At 48.5% G+C, this 21,067-nt stretch overlaps 4 protein-coding genes across 5 annotated transcripts; 3 read left to right on the top strand and 1 right to left on the bottom strand.

Moving 5' to 3' along the window:
- The first annotated feature begins 3,473 nt into the window (after positions 1-3,473).
- Positions 3,474-4,777, top strand: LOC108165578 (phosphoglycolate phosphatase 2). Its single transcript, XM_017301651.2, has 2 exons — positions 3,474-4,314; positions 4,375-4,777. Exons 1-2 carry the CDS (start codon positions 3,542-3,544, stop codon positions 4,565-4,567), a joined length of 966 nt encoding a protein of 321 aa, XP_017157140.1. The 5' UTR covers positions 3,474-3,541; the 3' UTR covers positions 4,568-4,777.
- Positions 4,778-4,865: 88 nt separating this feature from the next.
- LOC108153589 (glycerol-3-phosphate phosphatase) lies at positions 4,866-6,013 on the top strand. The gene is made up of 2 exons (XM_017283669.2): positions 4,866-5,688; positions 5,743-6,013. Exons 1-2 carry the CDS (start codon positions 4,943-4,945, stop codon positions 5,921-5,923), a joined length of 927 nt encoding a protein of 308 aa, XP_017139158.1. The 5' UTR covers positions 4,866-4,942; the 3' UTR covers positions 5,924-6,013.
- A 115-nt stretch (positions 6,014-6,128) lies between these two features.
- Positions 6,129-11,411, top strand: LOC108153588 (prominin-like protein). Of its 2 annotated transcripts, none has more exons than XM_033387244.1 (12): positions 6,129-6,274; positions 6,338-6,711; positions 6,770-6,917; positions 7,008-7,133; positions 7,193-7,380; positions 7,457-7,621; positions 7,720-7,850; positions 7,915-8,244; positions 8,320-8,429; positions 8,527-9,469; positions 9,539-9,984; positions 11,322-11,411. In XM_033387244.1, exons 2-11 carry the CDS (start codon positions 6,345-6,347, stop codon positions 9,905-9,907), a joined length of 2,877 nt encoding a protein of 958 aa, XP_033243135.1. In that variant the 5' UTR covers positions 6,129-6,274; positions 6,338-6,344; the 3' UTR covers positions 9,908-9,984; positions 11,322-11,411. The 2 variants fall into 2 exon arrangements, with proteins under 2 accessions (XP_033243135.1, XP_017139157.1); XM_017283668.2 differs by having other exon boundaries at positions 6,130-6,274; positions 6,335-6,711.
- On the bottom strand, positions 11,044-20,525 carry LOC108153674 (FMRFamide receptor). The gene is made up of 2 exons (XM_017283790.2): positions 20,412-20,525; positions 11,044-14,527 (listed from the first exon to the last, which is right to left on the bottom strand). The coding sequence occupies exon 2, from the start codon at positions 14,232-14,234 to the stop codon at positions 12,510-12,512; it is 1,725 nt and encodes a 574-aa protein (XP_017139279.1). The 5' UTR covers positions 14,235-14,527; positions 20,412-20,525; the 3' UTR covers positions 11,044-12,509.
- Positions 20,526-21,067: the final 542 nt, after the last annotated feature.

The raw sequence follows: 21,067 nt of genomic DNA on the forward strand, positions 1-21,067 counted from the left end.
GGCTTGAGTTTGGTTTTGGCTTTGGCTTTGGCTTTGGTTTGGTTACGTTTTCGCTTAAGTTATAAATTACAATGATTGACGTTGCTTTAAATATTCTTGAAATATGCGTATGGATATGTGATACATGTGTGTGGCTATTTGTTTAACTGAAATGCAGGCCCGTGCCATGTCCTTGCAAGGGAGTTTTTATGAAATATTCAAGTTTTGCCGGGGAGCGGACAGCAATTATTCGGCTTCAAGGCTGCAAGCTGTCTGCTGCATCTCTGAGCAAAAGTCAGTCGGTTGAGAAGGGTCGGCGACAGGACATGCCTGGAAGAGGGCTAGCTGCTTAAAGGACACCCTGTCTGAGCGGAGGGCGGATAAATACTTTGAATCTTGCACCATGAATGTCCTCCACAAGTGCCTTATGTTTATGGCCACACTTTGGGGCAGAGAGAGAGAGAGATGGAGAGTGTATAGGCGCTTTCGCCTGGACTTCTAGTCCAACAATCACAGCCGAGTCGACACAGGCAGTAGCCTTGCCACAATCGCCTCTCGCCCTTGGTGTGGATATGCAAATCGTTTATTTATTCAACTGCCATGTGGCCGTATATTCAGGATGCCCCGTCACCCAGCCCAGCCTTGGGGGCACTGCATAAAAGTGTACAGTGTCCCCCACTCCAGGGCGCCCACTCCCCCAGCCAATATTCATGCTTGTCTGCCGTCAGATCTGGCATCTCTCGAATGAGTTTTTGGGGGACATTTGCAGACACAAATTATAATGTGCTATAATTTGGTTTAATGTACGCACATTGAAACCCTAACCGCAGTAACAACAACAGAACAAAACTCCCTTATTGCCCCCAAGGCCGCCCCTGCTACAGCTACTGCTGTGGCATTGCTCATACGCAGTGTGAGCCGGAAGCGGGGCCTGCGAGCGGGGCCTGCGAACGGGGGGGCCAAGGCCGGAAGGGAGCTCCGTTGAGCTTGTATTTGGAATTTAAATTTCATGCGGCTGACCAAGGTGCACTGATTGCTGAAACATTGAGTATTTTAAAGAGCACAGGACATTGCACATATGGCCACAGCCTTGCCCTTAAGTGACTCTTTAAAGCCAGGCTGAGGAGCAATCCTGTGGCTTGCATAACCACTCCGAAATCGAAGAGTCCTTGCCAGGTTAAGCTATTAATCGTTGTGTCATGTCCGTGCTTGTGGTAAAATCCTTAGAAATACAGCTTAGATGTTTAGCCTTTGGGAAGTGGTGTGAGGAGTCGGGGGTATGTGTTGTTTGTGCTTCATGAAACAACAAAAACGTTTCAATTGTGCCAAGCTTGTGAAATGCATTTCGAAAGCCCCCCCCTTGCCCCAGAATGCCCATCAGTCAGCAGCCGTAGAGATTATACCCACTGGAGACAGAGGCTTATCGAGGGTATCGGGGGGCATGTTCCATCACAGGGAAAAGGCAACGTAGTCGGCCAACTAGGGTGTCCGGCGGGTCGAGCTGCTGGGCGGGTCACTGGCACAACCCAAAGGAAAAGGCAGTGAGGCAATACATTTTCCGCAAATAATTGCGCCTTGTGACCCCAGCTGATGATGCTATCTTCGGATGATTTATACGCAGATATCGGATAATTTAAAGTTGGCCACTGTTGCCACCATGCCACCAGATAAGGGGCCACCATTCGGAACAGAGAAAAAACCCGTAACATGATTTAAGCGACTGTCGATGCCCCGAGCTCGAGCCGGCACTAGTGCTCCCCCCTCCCCCCCCCAGGAGGAGTGGATTGTGGCGACCGGCCACTGATTAGCATATAAATCAAGTGGATTTCAGCCTTCGTCTCGAGGTATTAATTAGGGAAAAAACAACAGCCCCAGGGCCCCCACTGAACTCGGAGGGAGGCCCAAGAAATTAACTTTTTCTTGTAAACTTAATAAAAAAGTTTCCGTTTCTCGGTTCTTGGTTCTTGGTTCGTTTTTCGTTTACTGCTTTTTTCTGGGTTCGGGAAAAAAGTTTGGTCAAACTTTGTGCTTAAAATTCCATTTGGATACTATTGCCTCTCGATGCCTAGTCGAGTCGAATTTGCTTGTTTGTTGTGCCTCTCCGTTCCGTTACGTTCCGCTCTTGTATTGTTTGCAATGGAGAATGCATTCCATGTGGATTTGCCACTTTCCTCTGCCTCTGCTTCTGCTTCTGCTTCTACTTCTGCCCCAAGCCATCCATCAGTGTGCCCCATCTAGTGTTGGGCAAACTGCGAAAACTGGGAAAAATGTAAAGCGCTTTCCACTTGAGGAAATTGAGTTATGCTGCAAATCCACACACACACAAACACACACACAAACACTTAGGTAAAGAGGCAGAAGGTGCTTAGATATTTTTCACAGGCGACAAAACTTTCAAGGAGGATTTCCTTTTGAGCTGCAATTAATAGGGGAGTGCAGCCCTGAGATACCGACTGTGGAAATTGTAGTAAAATTAATCTGAAAATATTCGACACACTCGTAAATTTAATAGATTTTTAATAGATTTCAATCTAAGTAAATACTTTATTGACATATGAGTGTTTCCTTTTCCGATGAGCGAGAAAATCATGTACTGGCGGCTACAAAAATATCTCCAATCTTTCGTTTTTCCTCTCACGCAAATTATCATATCGCGGGGCGGGCGGAAATTTCGAAAATCGCGTTTCCTGTGTTTCCCGGCTCTCACTGGCTTTTTGCCTTGGCCCGGAGGCAGCAGCTTATCCCCGGCACGGTCTCGAGCTCTGCTCCCCCCCGGTTGTTGGCCAATTTGCGTCGATTTTTCGCCCTCTACTTTTAGAGCCGTGAGCCGCCATTTGACCGGGGGCCATTCAACAGAGATCCGTTAAACTGCGGCAGATTTGAAAGCTCGGACAAGATTTAATGAATTTATGTCAAGGTGCGACGGAATGTCTCTCTCTCTCTCTCTGTCTTTGTCTCTGTCTCTGGGCACTGGACAAATGTCGGATTTGGTCGCTCGTAGGAGACAGTGCCTGTCAACAATAAAGCCTGAATGCCATTTTAATTGGCGCATCGGGGCGTTGGCTGCTGACAGCCGGCGGCGGCGCCCTGGTCGAAAAGGCGCGAATCCTTGGCAGAGAAGTGGCTCCCCCAGGAATGGGTACGGGGGAGGGGGATGCTCCGTTTGGCCTTCAGTCGTTGCGCACAATTAAAAGTTGTCCGCGATGTTTGCCCCCGAACCCAAGCCCAAACCCAAGCCCAAACCCAAGCCCAAACCCAAACCCAAGCCGAACCGCAGTCAGGGTCCATTCCGGTCTTGGCCAAAAGTAGCAAAATGAGCAAAAGTTTAGTGAATTAAGTGCATCGGAGAATGGCAGCCCGTGACGGTCCCGGGGAGTGGTCGGCGACAGCTCAAAGGTCACGGGGTCCTGGGACAAACTTTCCATTGATTTTAGCAGCCACAAGCAAGATTTCAAGTGTGCAAGATTTCAGGGGAGATTTCAAGCCTTAGTATGCCCTGAGTTTAGAGGATACCTTGTCGATCATCAGCCCACATTGATTCGGATACGGTCTGATACGGAGAATGAATTTGGCTTTGTCGCGGCGAGTGCTGCGGATGGGCAGCTGCCAGGTGCTGGAACCAAACATATTCAATGTCCGCCAACTGCTGAAGTCCTTCGATACGATCGTCTACGCCGCGGATGGGGTGCTGTGGCGCCACGAGAAGGCCCTCACGGGCGCTGCCGAAACGTTCAATGCCCTGCGGGCCATGGGCAAGAATGCGTTCATCTGCACCAACAACTCGGAGGCCTCGTGCCGGGCCCTGAGCAAGAAGGCCAACAGCCTGGGCTTCCTGATAGCCGAGAACGAGATCCTCTCCTCGGCGCAGGCTCTGGCCCGCTATATGCGGGAGCGGAAGTTCAATCGCAAGGTCTACATCGTGGGTGGCCAGGGCATCAAGGACGAGCTGCGGCTGGTCGGGATCGAGAGTCTGCCGCTGGACTTGGCCTCCATGCAGGAGAACTCCATGGTGGAGCAGGTGCAAAAAATTTACTTAGATGCGAATGTGGGCGCCGTGGCCGTCGGCATGGACATGGGCCTCAATGTGCTGAAGTTGGCCAAGGCCAGCATATATCTGCGGGACCCAAAGACCCTCTTTTTGGCCACCAATCGCGATCGTGCCTTTCCGGTGGCTGTCGACCGTCAAGTGCCCGGGGCGGGAGTCATGGTGGCTGCCATACAGGCGGTGGCCAAGCGGACGCCGTTCATCTGCGGCAAGCCCAGTACCTATGTCTGCTCCCATCTGATACGTCAGGGTGTGATCGAGCCGGATCGCACCCTGATGGTGGGCGACACGTGAGTTTCTCTATTTTCCTATATTTTCGCTTACTTTAATGCATTTCCCCCCACCCCCAGCATGTACACGGATATGCAGCTCGGCTACAACTGCGGCTTTCACACTCTACTGGTGGGCACTGGTGTCAGCAGTCTCCAGGATGTCCGCCATGCCCAGGCCTCTAAGCAGGCCATTGTGTACCAGCAGATACCAGACCTGTATCTGCACAGGCTCTCGGACTTGCTGCCATTCCTACCCTCTCGAAATAGTTAAGGCCCCTACACTTTACTCCTTACACTACATTCATTACTTCAGCTCACAAAAACCACAAATCAAATGACAGACAGACACCACGCTCTTACGGTAGTACTTTTGATACCCCCCCTCACTGTGGGGGAATGTATAATTGTTTGGTAATTAAATTTATGTGGCACTGGCGCGCCCTTTTGGGGGATCCTGAGAAGGGTCCTGAGAGCCTCTGGTTAATACGATGTGTACCTTTTATTTCTTGGTGCTGGGCTTGCTCTGTTCAAACAATGTTTTTGCTCACAATCTAGTACTGGCTCTGTGGAATGTCAATTGTGGTTTGACTGTTTTATTGTTGTTTCAAAACATCACATACGAGCAGTTGTATTCCCGTGCTGAGCCATGTTCAAGCGTACCTGCACCGATCTGACCAAAATACCCAAGGAGAAGGTGCGCCAGTGGCTGACCACAATCGAATCGGTGATATTCGATGCCGACGGTGTTCTGTGGCACCTGAACCGGCCGATCGATGGGGCAGTGGAGACCTTTAATATGATCAAGAGCTCGGGCAGGCAGGCGCTGGTGGCGACCAACCATTCGGGTCTGCTCACCAAGGACCTAGCCGCGAAGGCGAACCAGTTCGGCTACGAGATCCAGGAAGAGCAGATACTGAGCTCGGCGCTGTCCGTGGCCAGGTTCCTCAGCTCGAAGGGGTTCAAAAAGAAGGCGTATATCGTCGGGGAGTCGGCCATTGTCGATGAGCTGGCCAAGGAGAACATCTGCAGCTTCTCTGTGGGCAAGGAGAAGCTGCTCAAGCCCATGGAACAGTTTGCCAAGGATATGTATCTGGATCCCGAGGTGGGCGCCGTGATAATCGGCAAGGATGAGGGCTTCAATGTGCCGAAGATTATCAGGGCCAGTTCGTACCTCCAGGAGCCCAAGGTCCTCTTCCTGGGCACCTGTCTGGACACCGCCTATCCGGTGGGCAAAAACCGGATGATTGTGGGCGCCGGTGCCATGGTGGCCGCCGTGAAGGCCATCACTGGCCGAATGCCACTGATTTTGGGCAAGCCGAATCCCCTGATGGTGGACCAGCTGCTGCAATGCGGCGTCCTCAAGCGGGAGTCCACGCTGATGGTTGGCGACACGTAAGTGGTCCGTCCTCCTGCCCCACCTGCTCTTACCTCACCCGCCTATTCCAGTCTCTACACGGACATGCTGTTCGCCAGCAATTGCGGCTTCCAATCGCTTTTCGTGGGCACCGGAGTCAGCACCTTGAAAGAGGTGCACCAGATTTGCAATAGCGAAGGACACAGCAAAATGGACATGGTCCCAGACACCTACTTGCCCTCTCTGGGACACTTGCAGGAGTTCCTCTGCTAGATCTGTCGATCAAGAACACAACACATGAATGCCCCCCATACATCTGATACACCTTTTAAATGTAATGCTTTAATAAATTCTAGATTAATATGAGTCCGAACATGTTGTCGACTAATTGAAACGCCGAAAGAAGCCGACGATGCTCTTACCACAGCCTCGATGATGTGTTTTTTGCCATCAATACTGATTGACTTAACTGTTATTTTTGACACATGCTGATACACAGATACACAGATACACAGCCACACAAGCCCCTTGCCACTATTTCAAAATAAAATACAAAATATACAAATTAAAATTGTGCATTCAAGGACCGTCCAGGAAGCGATGCCCTGTCTCTACACAGCATAGGTGAGCGTTTAAGTGGGCTTTCCTTTTGGGCCTTTCCCCTGGCTTATGGTCTTCCCCAAGGAGTATGTGAATGAAACAACATCGAAGCAACGGAATTCTGGACCTCAAGATGTCCAAATACGGAAAACAGAGTCTCCTCCGTCTCTCCCTTGCGGCCCTGCTTCTATTTGTGCTGTGGCTGCAGATATGTGCCGCCGCCAGATCGCGTCCCCCCAGACCGACTCCGAGGCCGAATTGGCGAAAGGGGTACACCGGAGACGGCACCACCCACGAGCAGATGGGTCTGGTTCACTTTTCTGAAGCTAAACTTTCCAAGTTCAATATGTCGTTGAACTATACGAAGACAGAAAACTACACAAGAAAATTTAGTGATCTTTTCAAATGGTCGCGAGGAATTTACGACAAGTTCTTTCCACTTAATGTGACTGTGCCAAGGGGTAAGCGGGCCAAGGGGTAAGATGTGGTTTTAGCCAAATGCCAATATCTTTGTTGCAGGCTACCTTCGGTTTGTGGGAACGGAGAAGATGACACTGGGACGGAAGGTGGACAGAAACGATTGGGCGGCTTGGTTCGCCGCATACTGGCTGTTTTGGCTGTGGGCGAGCATTATCGTCGCTCTCATCGTCCTGATGCCGTTTCTTGGGTGAGTAGATCCCCGTTGGGTTTGCCTAGCAAGACCATTAATGCTTTAGTTCATTTCCGTTTCGGTCCGTTTCGGTCCGTGGATCATCAGCGTTTTGTATTGCTGCTTTTGCTGCTGTCGCTGCAAGCAGGGCTGTCCGCCCTGCGATATAGCTGCCAATAGGAGGAGGCGTTTTATTTGGGGCACCTGCCTGGCTCTGATCATCGTAATGATCGGGTAGGTAATACAGATGCTGTTGTGGAGATCCGTTTATGCCGTTTTTGTTCTGCTCTCAGCTTGTGCATGGCCCTGGCTGTTTACTCGAATAGCTTGCTGGAACGCGGCCTGGCCAAGACCAAGAGGACCCTGGAAAAGGGTAGCCTGGACACCTGTACTTTCCTGTACGGTGTCCAGGAGCATATAGAGCATCTGTTTGTGAAAAACTTTGAGGAGCTGGAGACGCATCTGACCCATTTGATCATGAGTATAATCTAATTTCCATACCTCACCATACACCTCACCTCCATCTCTATTTAATCCATTCCCAATCGTCCGTCTAGATGCACCTAGGCATATAGCCAATGACTTGAACGATGCTTCAGGGGCTAATTCAATTCAAGAACTCAAATATATATTTGGCAATCTCAGACTCGTAGAATATTATACTGAAGACACCATTAATACTCATGTGGATATTGTGGCTAACGCCATAAAACTAAGAGAAGGTAACAGTCCCCAGTCCCCAGTCCCCAGTCCCCAGTCCCCAGTCCCCATAATCCCACTACGAGTAACTTTGAATTTTGAAAATTATTTGAAACTACAGCTTTGCGGGGAGTGAAGCGCGACATAAACTATGCGGCAACGGTGCTTTGTGGCAGCCAAGAGTGCATCAAATTTCTGGGTCGCTCCGATATCGAGTTTATCGACACATCCAGATGTCTGCATGCGGACAAGGTGTGTGCCTGTTAACAAATTCCAAATTGACGGAATCTTCATTTAGAAATCTGAATCAATGCAGATTCCCAGCGTTAGGGCAATACAACAGGGATTAAAGGCACTTTTTCGGCATGAGCATAGACCAGATGAGGCACTGGCACGACTGCATGAAATAACCGTATTGATCAAGGAGGAAATGGAACGCGTCGCTGCACCAATGATCCGCGACATAAAGAAGGGAAAGAAGCTCTTTGCCGATCAGGCAGACCGCATCAATGAAATAATTGACGTGGTCATCAGTGACATTCATTTGGCCACACTGCGCTCGACGAGGGCCTTCGATGATCTGTACGTCAGGTTCGATCGGACCCGTAACTATGTGATAGTGTCCATCGCTATCTTTGTGGCTGTGGTAAGTGAATGTGGCAGTGAATGTGTGGCCTTCCTCCGAAACGGAACTAAGCTCCCAGTTCGTAATATTCCCTAGATACTGGCTGTCCTGATAATTGCCTTGGCCTTCGGCTGCTTCGGCAAACGTGTCACTGGAGTGAGAGACAATGGTTTGAGCCGGAGGATTGGCTCGCACTTCATTTTATTGTGAGTGCCCCTCGGCTATTACTGTCTAGGCTAGTCTAGTCTGTACCCGTATCTGTATCTGTTGTCCTTCACTGAGAACCCCTTGGCTACCCCGCAGAGCCATGCTGTTGATAGTCTGCGTGATATCCATTATGCTCATGATGGGACTGTGCTACTTTTTGATTGGCGCCGTGGCGTACAAAGGCGCATGCGCACCACTGAGCGAGAAGCAGAGGGCTGCCCGAGAAAGGCTCATCAGCGAGATCAAATTACAGAGCGATGTCAGCTCTGTGTTTTCCTCTAGGCGGGATGGCTCCAAGGATGCCCTCAAGATATCGAATATTATCAATGAGTGCGAAGGCGCCAACAGCATCTTTAAATATCTGCGAGAGAATCGAATCTACGACGTGGACGACTTGATACGAGTCCGCGTGATGACCCCAATGGAAGCCGACTTCACACTTTTCCAAGATCTAGATCTGTCCGATTTTTTCCTATTAACACCAAGCGACATAGACGTGTACTCGGCAGCGGCGAACTCGTCCCTCGACCATCTCCATCCTGATCTGTGGTTTGATACCCTATGCTATGAGTATGTGCCAATCGATTTTGAGAATCTCCGAATGGGGCTGAAAAAATTAGCTCATTCACTGCCGTGGAATTACTATCAAGCAGCAAAGGCTGCTTTCGAAAATGAATATGAAAACTTAGAAACATTTCATAAGGAATATACTCCAATTCTGGAACACCATATCGTGGAGGCGTTGCGCTATGCCAGTTGGACCCAACGTCAAATCGAATACGAGTACTACAGCTTTGGCGACTCCATCAGACTCTTGTTGAAAAATATTCTGAGTACCGAGATGTTTATACGGGACATGGGCAAGCACTACCTTGCCAATATTGGCAAAAATCTGACCACTGTGATTCAGCAACAGATCAACAACTACATCAAAATGGTAGTCCATGAGGCAAACACGAAGGTGGGACACTGCCAGCCACTCACCTACATATATGACTACAGCCTGGACACGCTGTGCAGCGACCTGGTTGACCCCATAGTAAGTACTAGTTATGGTTGACCCCCACATTGATTTCGATTTTACCTCACCAATGGCATGTGCCTGTAGATCGGCTGCTGGCTGGGCATATTGGTGTCTGCCTTCCTTCTGTTAAGCGTACTCTGTATCGGCCATCGCCTGCAGTGCCTGTACAAGCAGATCCAGACGAGGCCCAGGCCGTTCGTCGTGGGACCGAAGAAGAGTCCCAGCTGTCCGTATTGCATTGGTCGATCGGAGAGGCTAGCAGGTGGTGATCCTGGTGGGTCTGGTGGGGCTGCACGTTGTCCTTGCGGTCTTCAGGACGACTTTGCACGAGCGGCGATTCTCGACGTGGAACAGGCGATTGAAGCACCGACGAATCATCCCATGGAATTGCCCTTGCCATTGCCAATCAGGGATCCAGAGTCCAGTACAGACGGGAAGAATAAGTTGGATTAGCCAATGGTAGAGACATTCATGCGGAATTTTGAATATTCGGCTATACTGTTATGGCCCCATCAAAGCCCGTCAAGTATGTGAGTATTTAAAGCTTGTGAAATTCAATCGTCAGTCTTGAATGGAGGAGAAGACGAAGCAGAACTGTTGCGTTGAGCGTTTAGGCACTCTCGCCTTCAGATTCGATGGGTTTTGCGGCGGATTAATTACATTTCTCGATGACATGCTGTGGCCGTTCGGAGGCCACAAATAATTAATTAGCAAACACCATGGCAGGGTCAACACTTTGTCATCGAATCAAACCGAAATTCTTGTCATTTGTCAAAGGCTCCAGAGAGAGGCAGGGACCCAACACTTGATAATCCCGGGCAGCATTAAAAACTCGTCAGGCAAAAAATACTTTCCCTGCCGTTGACATTATCAAGGGGCCGATTTATTATCGTCCATTGTCCAGGGGCACTTCAATGTGGCAGGAACACTGTAGCTTCTTTGGAAACTCATTCGTTGTTTCTTGGGACGATCGGCGGAAAAGAAAACCCAAGTGGGGCCATGCGAAGGCCCCTCTGCTGGTACTCCGGGGAAGTCCTCCTGTCAAACACACACTTCCACTTCCACTTCCACATAAAGAAATCATAAATATTCAGCTTTCATCGGGCTCTGTGTTAATCCGCTCCCCCTTGTCCCCTAATTATTTGTGGTTATCGCAAATCCGAGTCTACCTCTTATGGGATTATGGGCACGGCCTGGGGCTGGGCCCTGGCGCACGTGCGTTTCCCGTAATTCACTTATGAACAAGGATGTTTCCCTGCTCTGCGACTGTGTGTGTGCGACTGTGTGTGTGTGTGTGTTTTGTGTCTTATTGTTATGGTTATTATTTAAATTCCTTTGTGTGACTTGTGCATTATTATCGGGGCGCCTGCTGACAACGTGCTCGGCCTGCTTAAGCATAGGTGCGCGGTCCTGGGGGATGTTCCTTTACGGCCCGGCACTTGGACCCACCCCACCCCCCGAAGGTCGCCCTAATTGAATGGCAGTCAAAGTGGCCGTCCAAAGTGCTCGTTAGTGAATCCCCCAGCTATGTAGTTATTATTTAAAAATCTCTCAGACGAGGCTCTCAGACAAATGAAAACAATTTCGGATTTCTCATCATCATTTATTTGCTCAATCCTTGAAATTAGTTATGACGACTTTTCGGTTACGTATTCGATACAACTATACAATATTAAGGCTAACCTAATTCTAAATAAATAGTACAAGTATTTAGTTAACTGAGAAGCCCTTTGGGTTCTCGCGGGTGGTGGGGGGGGTATTCCCATATGATGAGTATTTCTTTGATTTGATAAGCGGCCACTGGAACTTTTACTATTATTTTGATACATGATAAAATAGGGGCATTATGTTCTCGTATTTATTGCAGGCAGGAGAGGATGATGGCTGGAATTTCTTCGAATCCCGGACTCCCATTCCTGGACTTATTTTCAATGGAAAACCGGAACATTTTCTTTGGGATCATTTATGCTTTGCATGGACACGCTATTTCCAAATATTTACACAGAACTCTTAAATATATTTTATACAATAGCAAAAAAAATAATTTCATTTTATCTTAATTTGTATTTTATTTTTTTTATTTTGTGTGTGTGTTTAGAGTACTTTTAATTCATTTTGTTGAATACCTGAAAATGTCTTTTTCTTTATTTTGTTGTTGTTGTTGTTGTTTTTGTTGTTGTTGCTATTATGGCTTACTGTTAATGCAGTTGTTGATGTTAAATTGAGCTACTTACGGGACTCACAGGCGGAACTTCTCTGAGCCGAGAGCCGAGAGCTGAGAGCTGACTTTGAACTTTTGAGCAGCGTTTTAAAAAGTTTTCTTTCCGACAAGTTGACAGATTGCCCCGCTAACCCCAACACTTTCGCCCCGCCAGTGTTTGGAAAAGTTTGGAAAACAAAAACCAAAATCATCGGAACAGCAGGGCGAAATAAAAAAGGGAAATCATCCATCAAGTTCGGCTGAGAAATGAAATGCTCTCCAAAGGATATTTAATTAAAAGCACCCAAAACTTGATAATAAATAAAGAAGCGAAAAGTTCTGTCAGTGGGGAAAGTGGGCGTGAACGGGTCGGCTGGGTCGGCTGGGTCGGCTGGGTCGGCAAAACGATATTGCGAATGACTCTGGAAAACTTTTGCTGTCTAATTTAGTGCAAAATTGAAAGAAATTCGATTGATTGAGCAGTTTTTACAAGACAAGACGAGACAAGACGAGACAAGAAGACACTACAGTGGGGCCTGCTACTACTCGTACCTGTACTTTGAATTCGAGAAATATTTAAGGAGGAGGTAAAGTAGTTCAAGTTGCAAGAGGAGTAGGAGTAGAAGTAGGAGCAGGAAACACTTAACGCTTATCACAAAGTAACGCAACGCTTGGAGCGCATAGTTTGATGCCTTCACTACAGATAAAGATACATATACAGATACATATACATATACAGATACAGATACATATGTTAGAGTATATTATATTATATTCGTTTAGATAAAGCCTGATCTCTTTGGATATATTTAGGTGTATGTACATGACCAGTGGACTGAGGGATCAGGGAATCCCTCAGAAGCCCGAGGAGACATGCCCCAGCTTCTTGCTGTCCTGCAACGTCCAGTCATAGCCGATGGCCGTGTTATTATTGGTCGCCGAATTGGTGTTCGTCGACACGGAGCGCTGCATCTCGCGAGCCGGAAAGTAGACCACCGGACCCGGTGAGGGGGCACGATTCCGCTTGATCTTGACCAGGCCGGGCGAGCCGGACACCTGCGTGAGTCGGACATTGTTCAGCTGGGAGGTGCTGCCCCCGCCCCCGCCCACGCCCCCACCCCCGCCGCCGGCGCCCGTGGCCACCAGGTAGGTGGTGGTGGTGCTCCGCTGTGTGCCGTGCCGCGAGAAGCGGCCGGACGACCGGTGATTGATGGTGCCGTCGCCGTTGTTCGATATGGAGCTCTCGTAGTGTATAAGATCCGGCTGGTCACGACTCAGGCGCCGTTTGAAAAAAATGAGTAAAAAAATGCGCTTGAACTTCTCCCCGAAGATGATGTAAATGAGAAAGTTGACGCTGCTGTTGATCGTGATCAGCAGGTTGGAGAGCTTCGTCAGCTTGTGGTCGATCAGGTTGTAGAACGCCTCCGAGATGTTCAGGACCAGCGGCAGGAAGTTCAGCATGAAGAACACCACCACCACGCAGAGGAGCATGGTGGCCAGGCCGATCTCCCGCTTCTCGGAGCGCGACAGGCGCTGGCGCTCCCGGTTCGCCCGCTTCACCTGCCTGTAGATCAAGCAGTTGAGTATGGCCAGGGTGAGGAAGGGTATGATGTAGTTGATGATCAGGTAGCACCAGTGTATGTATATGTTGATGTACGCCTGGTTCCGGCGGAGCCGCGACGGCCGCACGCAGTGCAGCACCACATCCGACTCGGGCAGCGGATAGGTGACCGTCAGCACCTCCCAGAAGCGCGGCATGTTGTACGCGAGGGCGAAGCACACGCACACAATGAAGTAGATCTTGGCACGGCCGTAGGTGCACAGGGCGCGGGCCCGCAGCGGATGGCAGACGGCCACGTACCGCTCCAGGGTCACCGTAAAGGTCATGTAGATGCTCGACGTCTGGGCGATCATGGCAATGGGGAAGACCACCGGCGAGATGAACGGATACACGTTGTTGTAGTAGCCGAAAAAGTGCCCCGTATACGGGTAGATCGAGGGAATGCCGAACAGCAGGATGGAGGTGAGGATCAGCACGGTGTCGCAGCGGGCGAGGCCCGTCAGCAGGTAATTGATGCTGGAGCGCATCTGCGGGCGCGACAGGATGATCATCGAGATGACATTGCCCAGGATGCCCAGCAGGCCCACGATGTTGATCAGGACGCCGCACACCCAGAACTCGATGCGGTTGTTCTCCAGCAGCGGATTGTACACCTCCTCGCAGGTGCGCGTCCAGTTCGGCTCCAGATCGAAGTCCGCGTCGTCGTAGTGCGGATAGAGGAGGTCCGTCTGCAGGTCCGTGTGGTTGGGGCCGTGCGTCGTGTAGCTGCCGTTCAGGGCCGGCAGCCACTGCTGCACCACCTGCTCGTACAGCGTGGTGGGCACCGTGCTGCCCAGAATGTCGGCCATCTCGTAGCGCACCGCATCCTCGTGACTCCTGGCCGTTGCTGTGGCCGTGGCACTGGCCAGAAACTCATCCTCGCCGATGGGCCCCCAGTCGTAGTCGGTCGGCGGCGGGGGCATCACACCCGGCGCGGGCAGCTCCAGGCGCAGCAGCAGCCGAGCGGCGGCACCGCTCATTACGTGGGTGGTCCTTGGGTGGTCCGGCGTCTACTCTCCGCCGGCTGGCAGTCTTCCTCGGTTCCTCGGTACTAGAGTGGCGTCCTGGGAGCGACCTGCGACTGGGGTAGCATCTATGCAGCTGGCAGAGAACTTTCGCCCTAACATCAATCCTGCGGCCGCAAGTCTCTAAGTCTCTGTTCTGTGACCTGTTGTTCCACCTGTCCTTGTCGGCCAGGGGGTCACACGGCGTAAAGAGCTCTTAGCCTTCCACTTGGCCCCGGTTCCGGGCCACGCGTCGCCGACACGTTTAGCTGCAACATCGGAAATGAGAAATGGAAGGTCGATTAGTTCCGTTCGGGGCCAGAGGGGTAGAGCTTAGGACTAGACTATCGATTTCCAAGAAATACGGACTGTGAATTCTGCCCTCACGCCACATGAGATTGGGGTGTCAATTGCTTGGCTTTGGTCCGCGTTTAGCTGGAAAGCGCCCGGGGCAGGAGTACCCTTCTCGCAGGTAATTTGTGGCAATTATGCTTTAAAGAGACGGGGGCAAAGGCTCTTATGTTTCACAATGGCTTTTGTGATTGCTCATTCGCTTCACCCTGTGGTGGCCGTAATCGTATAACCTTCTGGGAAGCGGTTGAGCAGCCACATGACCCACCTGACACACCTGACACACCTGACCTCAGTTTCAAAAGAAGTATAATAATTTGAGGAAAGCATAGGATACCATTATAACAGACTATTTGATGACACTACTCAACAAAACGTAATAGCGTGACCCAAACCGACTTCTTCTTATAGATTTTGTATCGTAATCCTTTTTTTTAATGGTCTAATTTTTCTTTAAAGACTTTTCTTTAAAGGTAGTGCTTCTGTTTAACACATAACTTAGGTATCTGAGATCCGGTTGTATTGAACTTTGCCGTTCTGGAAATCTGATAAATGCAACTCTAAATCGGGCTCAGACAGTTTGCAACTTGAGCTGACCGTCTGCAAAATATAAAGCTTTTAAATTCAAAATTAATAATTTTGAAGCCCCCCCCTATCAGAAAAAGTTGGTTTGGTTCAAATCGGTACCATTCTCGTATAAGTACATACAAATATTCGTAAGCATTCATAATTTTTCCATCATTATTTTGCATAAAAACCCACACATGCATCAGCGTGCACGTCCAACTATCAGTATTCCCGCTTTCAGGTGCATCCAGTAGACGGCCGTGGCACGGTACGTGTGCACACATATCCGCAACAGACCTCCAACCGGACCCGCCACAAGCTGCAATCTAAATTATGCCAGAGAATTAAACCAAAAGATGCGAAATTAGTTGGAAGTGGGAGAGTAGAAAGTTTGCACTAGACACACGCTTTCCTGTGCAGAACTCCATTGAATGTGGCTTTGGCTTTGGTAATTACGAGTAAATGGCACATGTGTACAATCCTTTAATGCAGGACCTGTGTTGGGTCACACCCTAATGATTTAATTCACTTTATGGCGAGCACAATATACCTTTATCGGAGCTGCCCAGTGGCACAACAAGTGGGAGCTCCAGTGGAATGGGGCCCTAAATCAGTTAAGGATTCGATACCATTATTGTGGCACGTGTAAATGTCAGGAAATGCCCACACTCCGCGGGCATTAAGTGTCACATTTTTGACACATCAATCAAGCTTATGTGACCAGCACCCAGGCCCCACACAACGATCCATCTGACTGGCAGGCAAAGATACGGATTCGGCCACAGTCCTCTGAGCAGACCTCGCACCTTCGAGTGGCACATCGAGTGGCCAGACAAATCAGAGCACAATATCGAATTATAGCTGAATGTGCACTGGGAGAAACAGGGATTTGAATGCTTGATTTAGTAGATGTAACCACTTGCTCCTCCATTCCTGTCGGAATATACATTTATTATCCTCTTTAGCGTCAATGCATAATGAATTCAATATCCGATTCGAGTGCCCGAATCTCGATCCGATTGTGATACACCCTGATGTAATTTATGGCCAAGCTAAGCAAAACAAAGGACCGCTATTGTATTTGTGGTTTTGTCCCTTTATCCAGACCCCAGGCCCCCCCTGGATGCTGTTCAGCAAGAGAGAGGGAGGCTAGCACGTGGCCCGGGTCCCACGTGACGTATGCGTGTTATTGGCGACATTTGCATTTGTTATCTGTGCAGCGGCAGTAAATTACATTGTGTCCCCCAGACCAGGTTGCATGTTAAGTGGTTAGCGATTTGCGGTCATTGGCCAGCACAAACACGCCATCCACGACTGCAGGTGAACCACCCAAGAGTGGTCCCTGGGTCCTGGCTCTGCCTCCAGCTCCAACGTCGGCTCCTAATGCGATTATCTCAATTAGAGGCGGGCATTGAAACGCTCTTTTGGACCAACTGTCCCGGCAATTATAGCAGCAATTAGTTTTAATGTTTGTGACCCTTTTGCCACTCTTGACGGCCAGCACGTGTCCCCATTCGAGTAACACCAGTCGCCGCCGGCCCGCCGGCCCGCCGACCCGTCGGCCCCGGCTCGCACATTCATTTTTTATTGCCCTGACATTGGTAAATCGCCCACACGACCAGTCCAGTCCAGTCCCGAAATTGCTTTTTCCCCCGGCCAAAACGGGCAAGCCTCTGCTGGCCAACAGTTTTTCCTCGTTGTGGCAATGCGTTCGCTTTTTTCCCACTTTTATGCCACCCTCTCAGCGGGTATTTCGACTTTGACACAGGGAAAGGCATAATGCCGGTGGGCATCTGCTAGGGTATCCAAAGATTCGGCCTTTCGTTCTTGGTGGTTTTTGTTGGTGGCTTTTTTCTGCTGCACTTTCTTTTGGTTGACCTTTTTCACTGTCATAGCACCGGCAAGGTTCAGGGAATGCCTCAACTAGGGCTCGGACGACTATGGTATATGCTCTTCTGTGGCCTAGAGTCGGCACATATCTGCGGGCGGGCCATCTCTCATGCAAAGAGCTTTGGACTGGTGCCATGGAGTATCCAACAAAGTACAGTGTACTCTTCAAGCCCCAGTGCTCTCGACTGGGTGTCCATTAACACAGCGCGGCTTAAACGGCTCAAAATGGTCGAAAATATAGAGGGCTTCAACACCACCAACACGAAAACAACTGTAAGCTTTTAAATGTATCCAAAACAACCTACAGCCGACTTGACTTGTGGGTTCTTTTAGTTGTTGAGGGTTAAACGGTTTTACACGCTTTTTTCATAGAACGCAGGGTATTCGTTTTCGTCAAGGATGCTTGCCCCAGTACCACCAAAAGGTGTTCTATGGCGCCCAAATCGGTCCCAGAATCCCACACAGTCCTGCCGAGGCGTACAAAAAATCCAAAAGTCTTTCTCCAAGAAGACTAAAACACACACATTTCCTTGCAAAGTATTGCCAAATATCCTATCCGTTTAGATGGGTATCTTCTAGTTGAAATGTCGACTCCCTTTCTTTTTCCGAGGCCAGGCACTTGAAGATAACGGCACATTTGAATGTTGAAACAATTAAGGGGAATGTTGGGAATTAAACGGAATGTTATTCACAGCGCAATCAATGCCAGGATGTTGGATTTTGGAGTTCCGTGTTGGAGCCACATGTTGGGGCGACGAATAGTTTCAATTAATGTTTAATTCGTTGACTGCCATTAAGCTTAATTATTTAGAAAGCAATTTTCATGTGGAATGTTGTCGTTGGGCTAGTGTTGTGTGTGGCTTTGTGTTTCGCGTGCTTTGGCTGCGATTTATGGAGAGTGCACTTTGGATGTTTGTCCAACGAGGCGCCAACTTGACTTCCCCTCCCCCTTTGGCTTTGGTCCTTTGGCTGGTTGGTTCTTTTTGGCATCCGCAATCCGTTTTTCCTTTTTCTTCTCTCTTTTGAATTGTATTTCAGTTGGAAAGGGGATATTGTTATTGATTATTATGGCCCAACAGCGGACAAACAATAAATTAAAATATCTATAAATTATAATTCACATTCGAACACTATTCTATGGTACATATTTATATTTTCACTGCTTTCTGTGGCACTCTGTCGGAAATTTATTTAATTAAGCAGCTTAAGTATTATTAACTTATTCCATTGTGATTCCATGTGCCAGCGGAACATACCTACCTACATATGTACATATATGTACATATTTAGATATAGATTTGTGATTCGACGGCAGAGACAAAGAGAGAGAGAGAGAGATCGAACATGCGGTGGTCGAGAGCATATAAAGCCAGATAAAACATAGTCGTATAAAAGTCGAGGAATCTTGTTGGCGGACGGACCCAAATGAAAACACACAAAATTATAATTATTATATAGACGGCCGGGGGGGAAGGCAGCAGAGACAGTGAGAGAGAAAAGCAAGCTCTTTGAGATTTATTTTTAGTTGACAGTTTCAAGGCTTTCGCTCTGCGCGGAACGTAACGGAACATAACGAAAACGAAAAGAAATGCGACTTTTGCCAGGGACCCGTGCTGTGGCCTGGGCTATACGATGTCCGTGCCATGGATGTCCCTCTGTGTCTGTGTCTGTGTCTGTGTCTGTGTCTGTGTCTGGTTCCAGTTCCTGTTTGCCTCGTTTTGTGGGCGCCTGTCATTTGCATATTTCTGTTGCAATTTAGGTTTTAATGAGCGCATCCAGCTTCCAGCATCCAGCTGCCATTTGCTCTAATTGTTGGAATTTTTCAAGCAATTCGATTGATCAATGGGTCTAGGTGTACAGGTGTACAGGTGCTTGCACCTAGGGTAAATAATCGCCAGCCACACGGCAGTTATACTTAATCATTTCGACATTAAGTGGCAAGCAGAAGGCAGTTTAGGGCTCAAGACAAGGCCGGGCAGATGTGGATCCCCTCTGAGAGAGGGAGAGACTACCTGGCATGCAAATAAACCAAGAATTCACTTAATTAATATGCATTTTTGTGGACGAGAGCATCCTTTTTTTATCTTATCTGAATGTGAATGCATGTGAATAAATGCAAACGGGAGCACCTGAGGGAGTATTTCGGACAAAAGTTTTTGCTGCATCTATGCAAATTCTTCTGAGAAAATGTAAACTGAAAGGAACACTCGTAGCCTTCGGAAAAACGTACTTACATTTGTCTGCCAAAAGAAAACTGGACCATGTTTTTGCAAGAAAACCAAACCGAAACCCGAAACCCGAAACCCGAAACCAAAACCCAAGCCATGCAATTTACTTAAGTGTTTGCTTTAGCGTGAACTCTATTTATTTATGATTTCTGCATTGTTATGAACTGGGAACGGCTCAAAGGAGCCAAATCGAATTTCTCCGAAAATGCCTCTGACGGAGACAGGAAAAACTGTCGCCTTTGGAATTTCTGTGGCTATAATTGAAAATCCCAGGAAATGGCTAAACAAAGACGTGCGTGCCTTTCTGGAAATTAAGTCCCAAATTAATGCCACATAATGCAGAACTTAAAGTGTGTCAACAATTTGTTTAAATTGCAGTTAAATGCGCTGTTTTCAATAGGAAATATGCTGGTTGCTGGTGGCATTATGTCTGTACTTTTCCATTATTTAATTGGAATATTTCGTTAATTCCTGTCGCCTCTGGTGTTTGTGTTTAGAGCTTTTGCCACACGCCTCTAAAAGCCCTTAAATAACCATTGCGGCTTTTTCCAAGGACAGCCTAATGGATGCATTAGATTTTGCGGTGCAATCCGAAAAACTGGATCGTTCGTTGCTCAACTCAATTTGGATACTAACGAGGAGAGCCCCATATTTATAATACATCAAAGTACATTCAAGAATGTTCTCAAAGTTTCTTGGCGTCCCTGCTGTCACGGAAATATGCATCGCTGGTTGTCAGAGCTACAATTGCATCCAACAGATGATCCGGAGTCCCACTCCCTTCACGCCCATCCATAAGGCTAATAAAAATGTCTGTTCGAAAGGCTGGGGCTGTCAACAAGCCGCATCCACCATCCACCATCCACCATCCACCCAGCCATAAATTAATCTTTTTAATATTCAACATTCTGAGGCTTATCGACGAGGAAATCGCATCCGTGAGGATTTCCCAGCCAGCCCAAGGCCCGTCTCACGGATGCCCATAAAAAGCGACAGACACTTGCAAAATTTTCCTTTCTTAAGGAAATGTAATTTTTATGACATGTTGTTTTTTTTATGTGTGTGTGTGTGTGTGTGTGTGTTTCTGCAATAATCTTATTAAGATTTATTTGCTTACCTTGGGAATTTAATTTGCGGGGCGTGCGGGCGCAAGGGAATCGCGTCGAACTCCCGAAAATCCTCGACTCATTTGCATATGTATATGAATGGCGGGGGTCGGATCGTGGGGGGGGGGGGGTGGGGGTCACGAGACACACAGGAGATGTCGACACTCAATGCCAAGGGCTGTGTGGGGCTCTGTGGGTCTCTGCCTCGATGGGGTTAATTATATTCGGGAGATATGTCACATGCGTACGTCACTCGGTCGGGAATGATCAATGTTGCGATTCGATTCTGGCTGCGGATTTTTGGGGCTAATTTAACAATTTGTTTTCACATTTCACTGGGAATTCTTTTGGGGGAAGCTTTTCATTTGTACTGTGCTCTCTCTCGCTCCCACTTGAGGGGGACTCTTGGGCGGAATATACTTAATATATTTATTTATAAATCGTCGATACACTCCCCGGCCACACTTAAAAAAAATGTCGATCTGCGTGGATAATGGCAATGGAAATATCGGCAGGAGTACTTCTTCAAAAGAGAGTTCCATGGGAGATATCTCTGCACTTTCACTGTCACTTTCCCTTTCTCTGCGTATCACTAAAAAAAAAATATGTGTATGTCCCTCTCTCTCGCTTTCCTTCTCGATCTATTTCTCTGTGTATCTCGCTCGCT

This window comes from Drosophila miranda, chromosome XR (genome assembly GCF_003369915.1).
Source record: "Drosophila miranda strain MSH22 chromosome XR, D.miranda_PacBio2.1, whole genome shotgun sequence".
Taxonomy (NCBI): Eukaryota; Metazoa; Arthropoda; class Insecta; order Diptera; family Drosophilidae; genus Drosophila; species Drosophila miranda.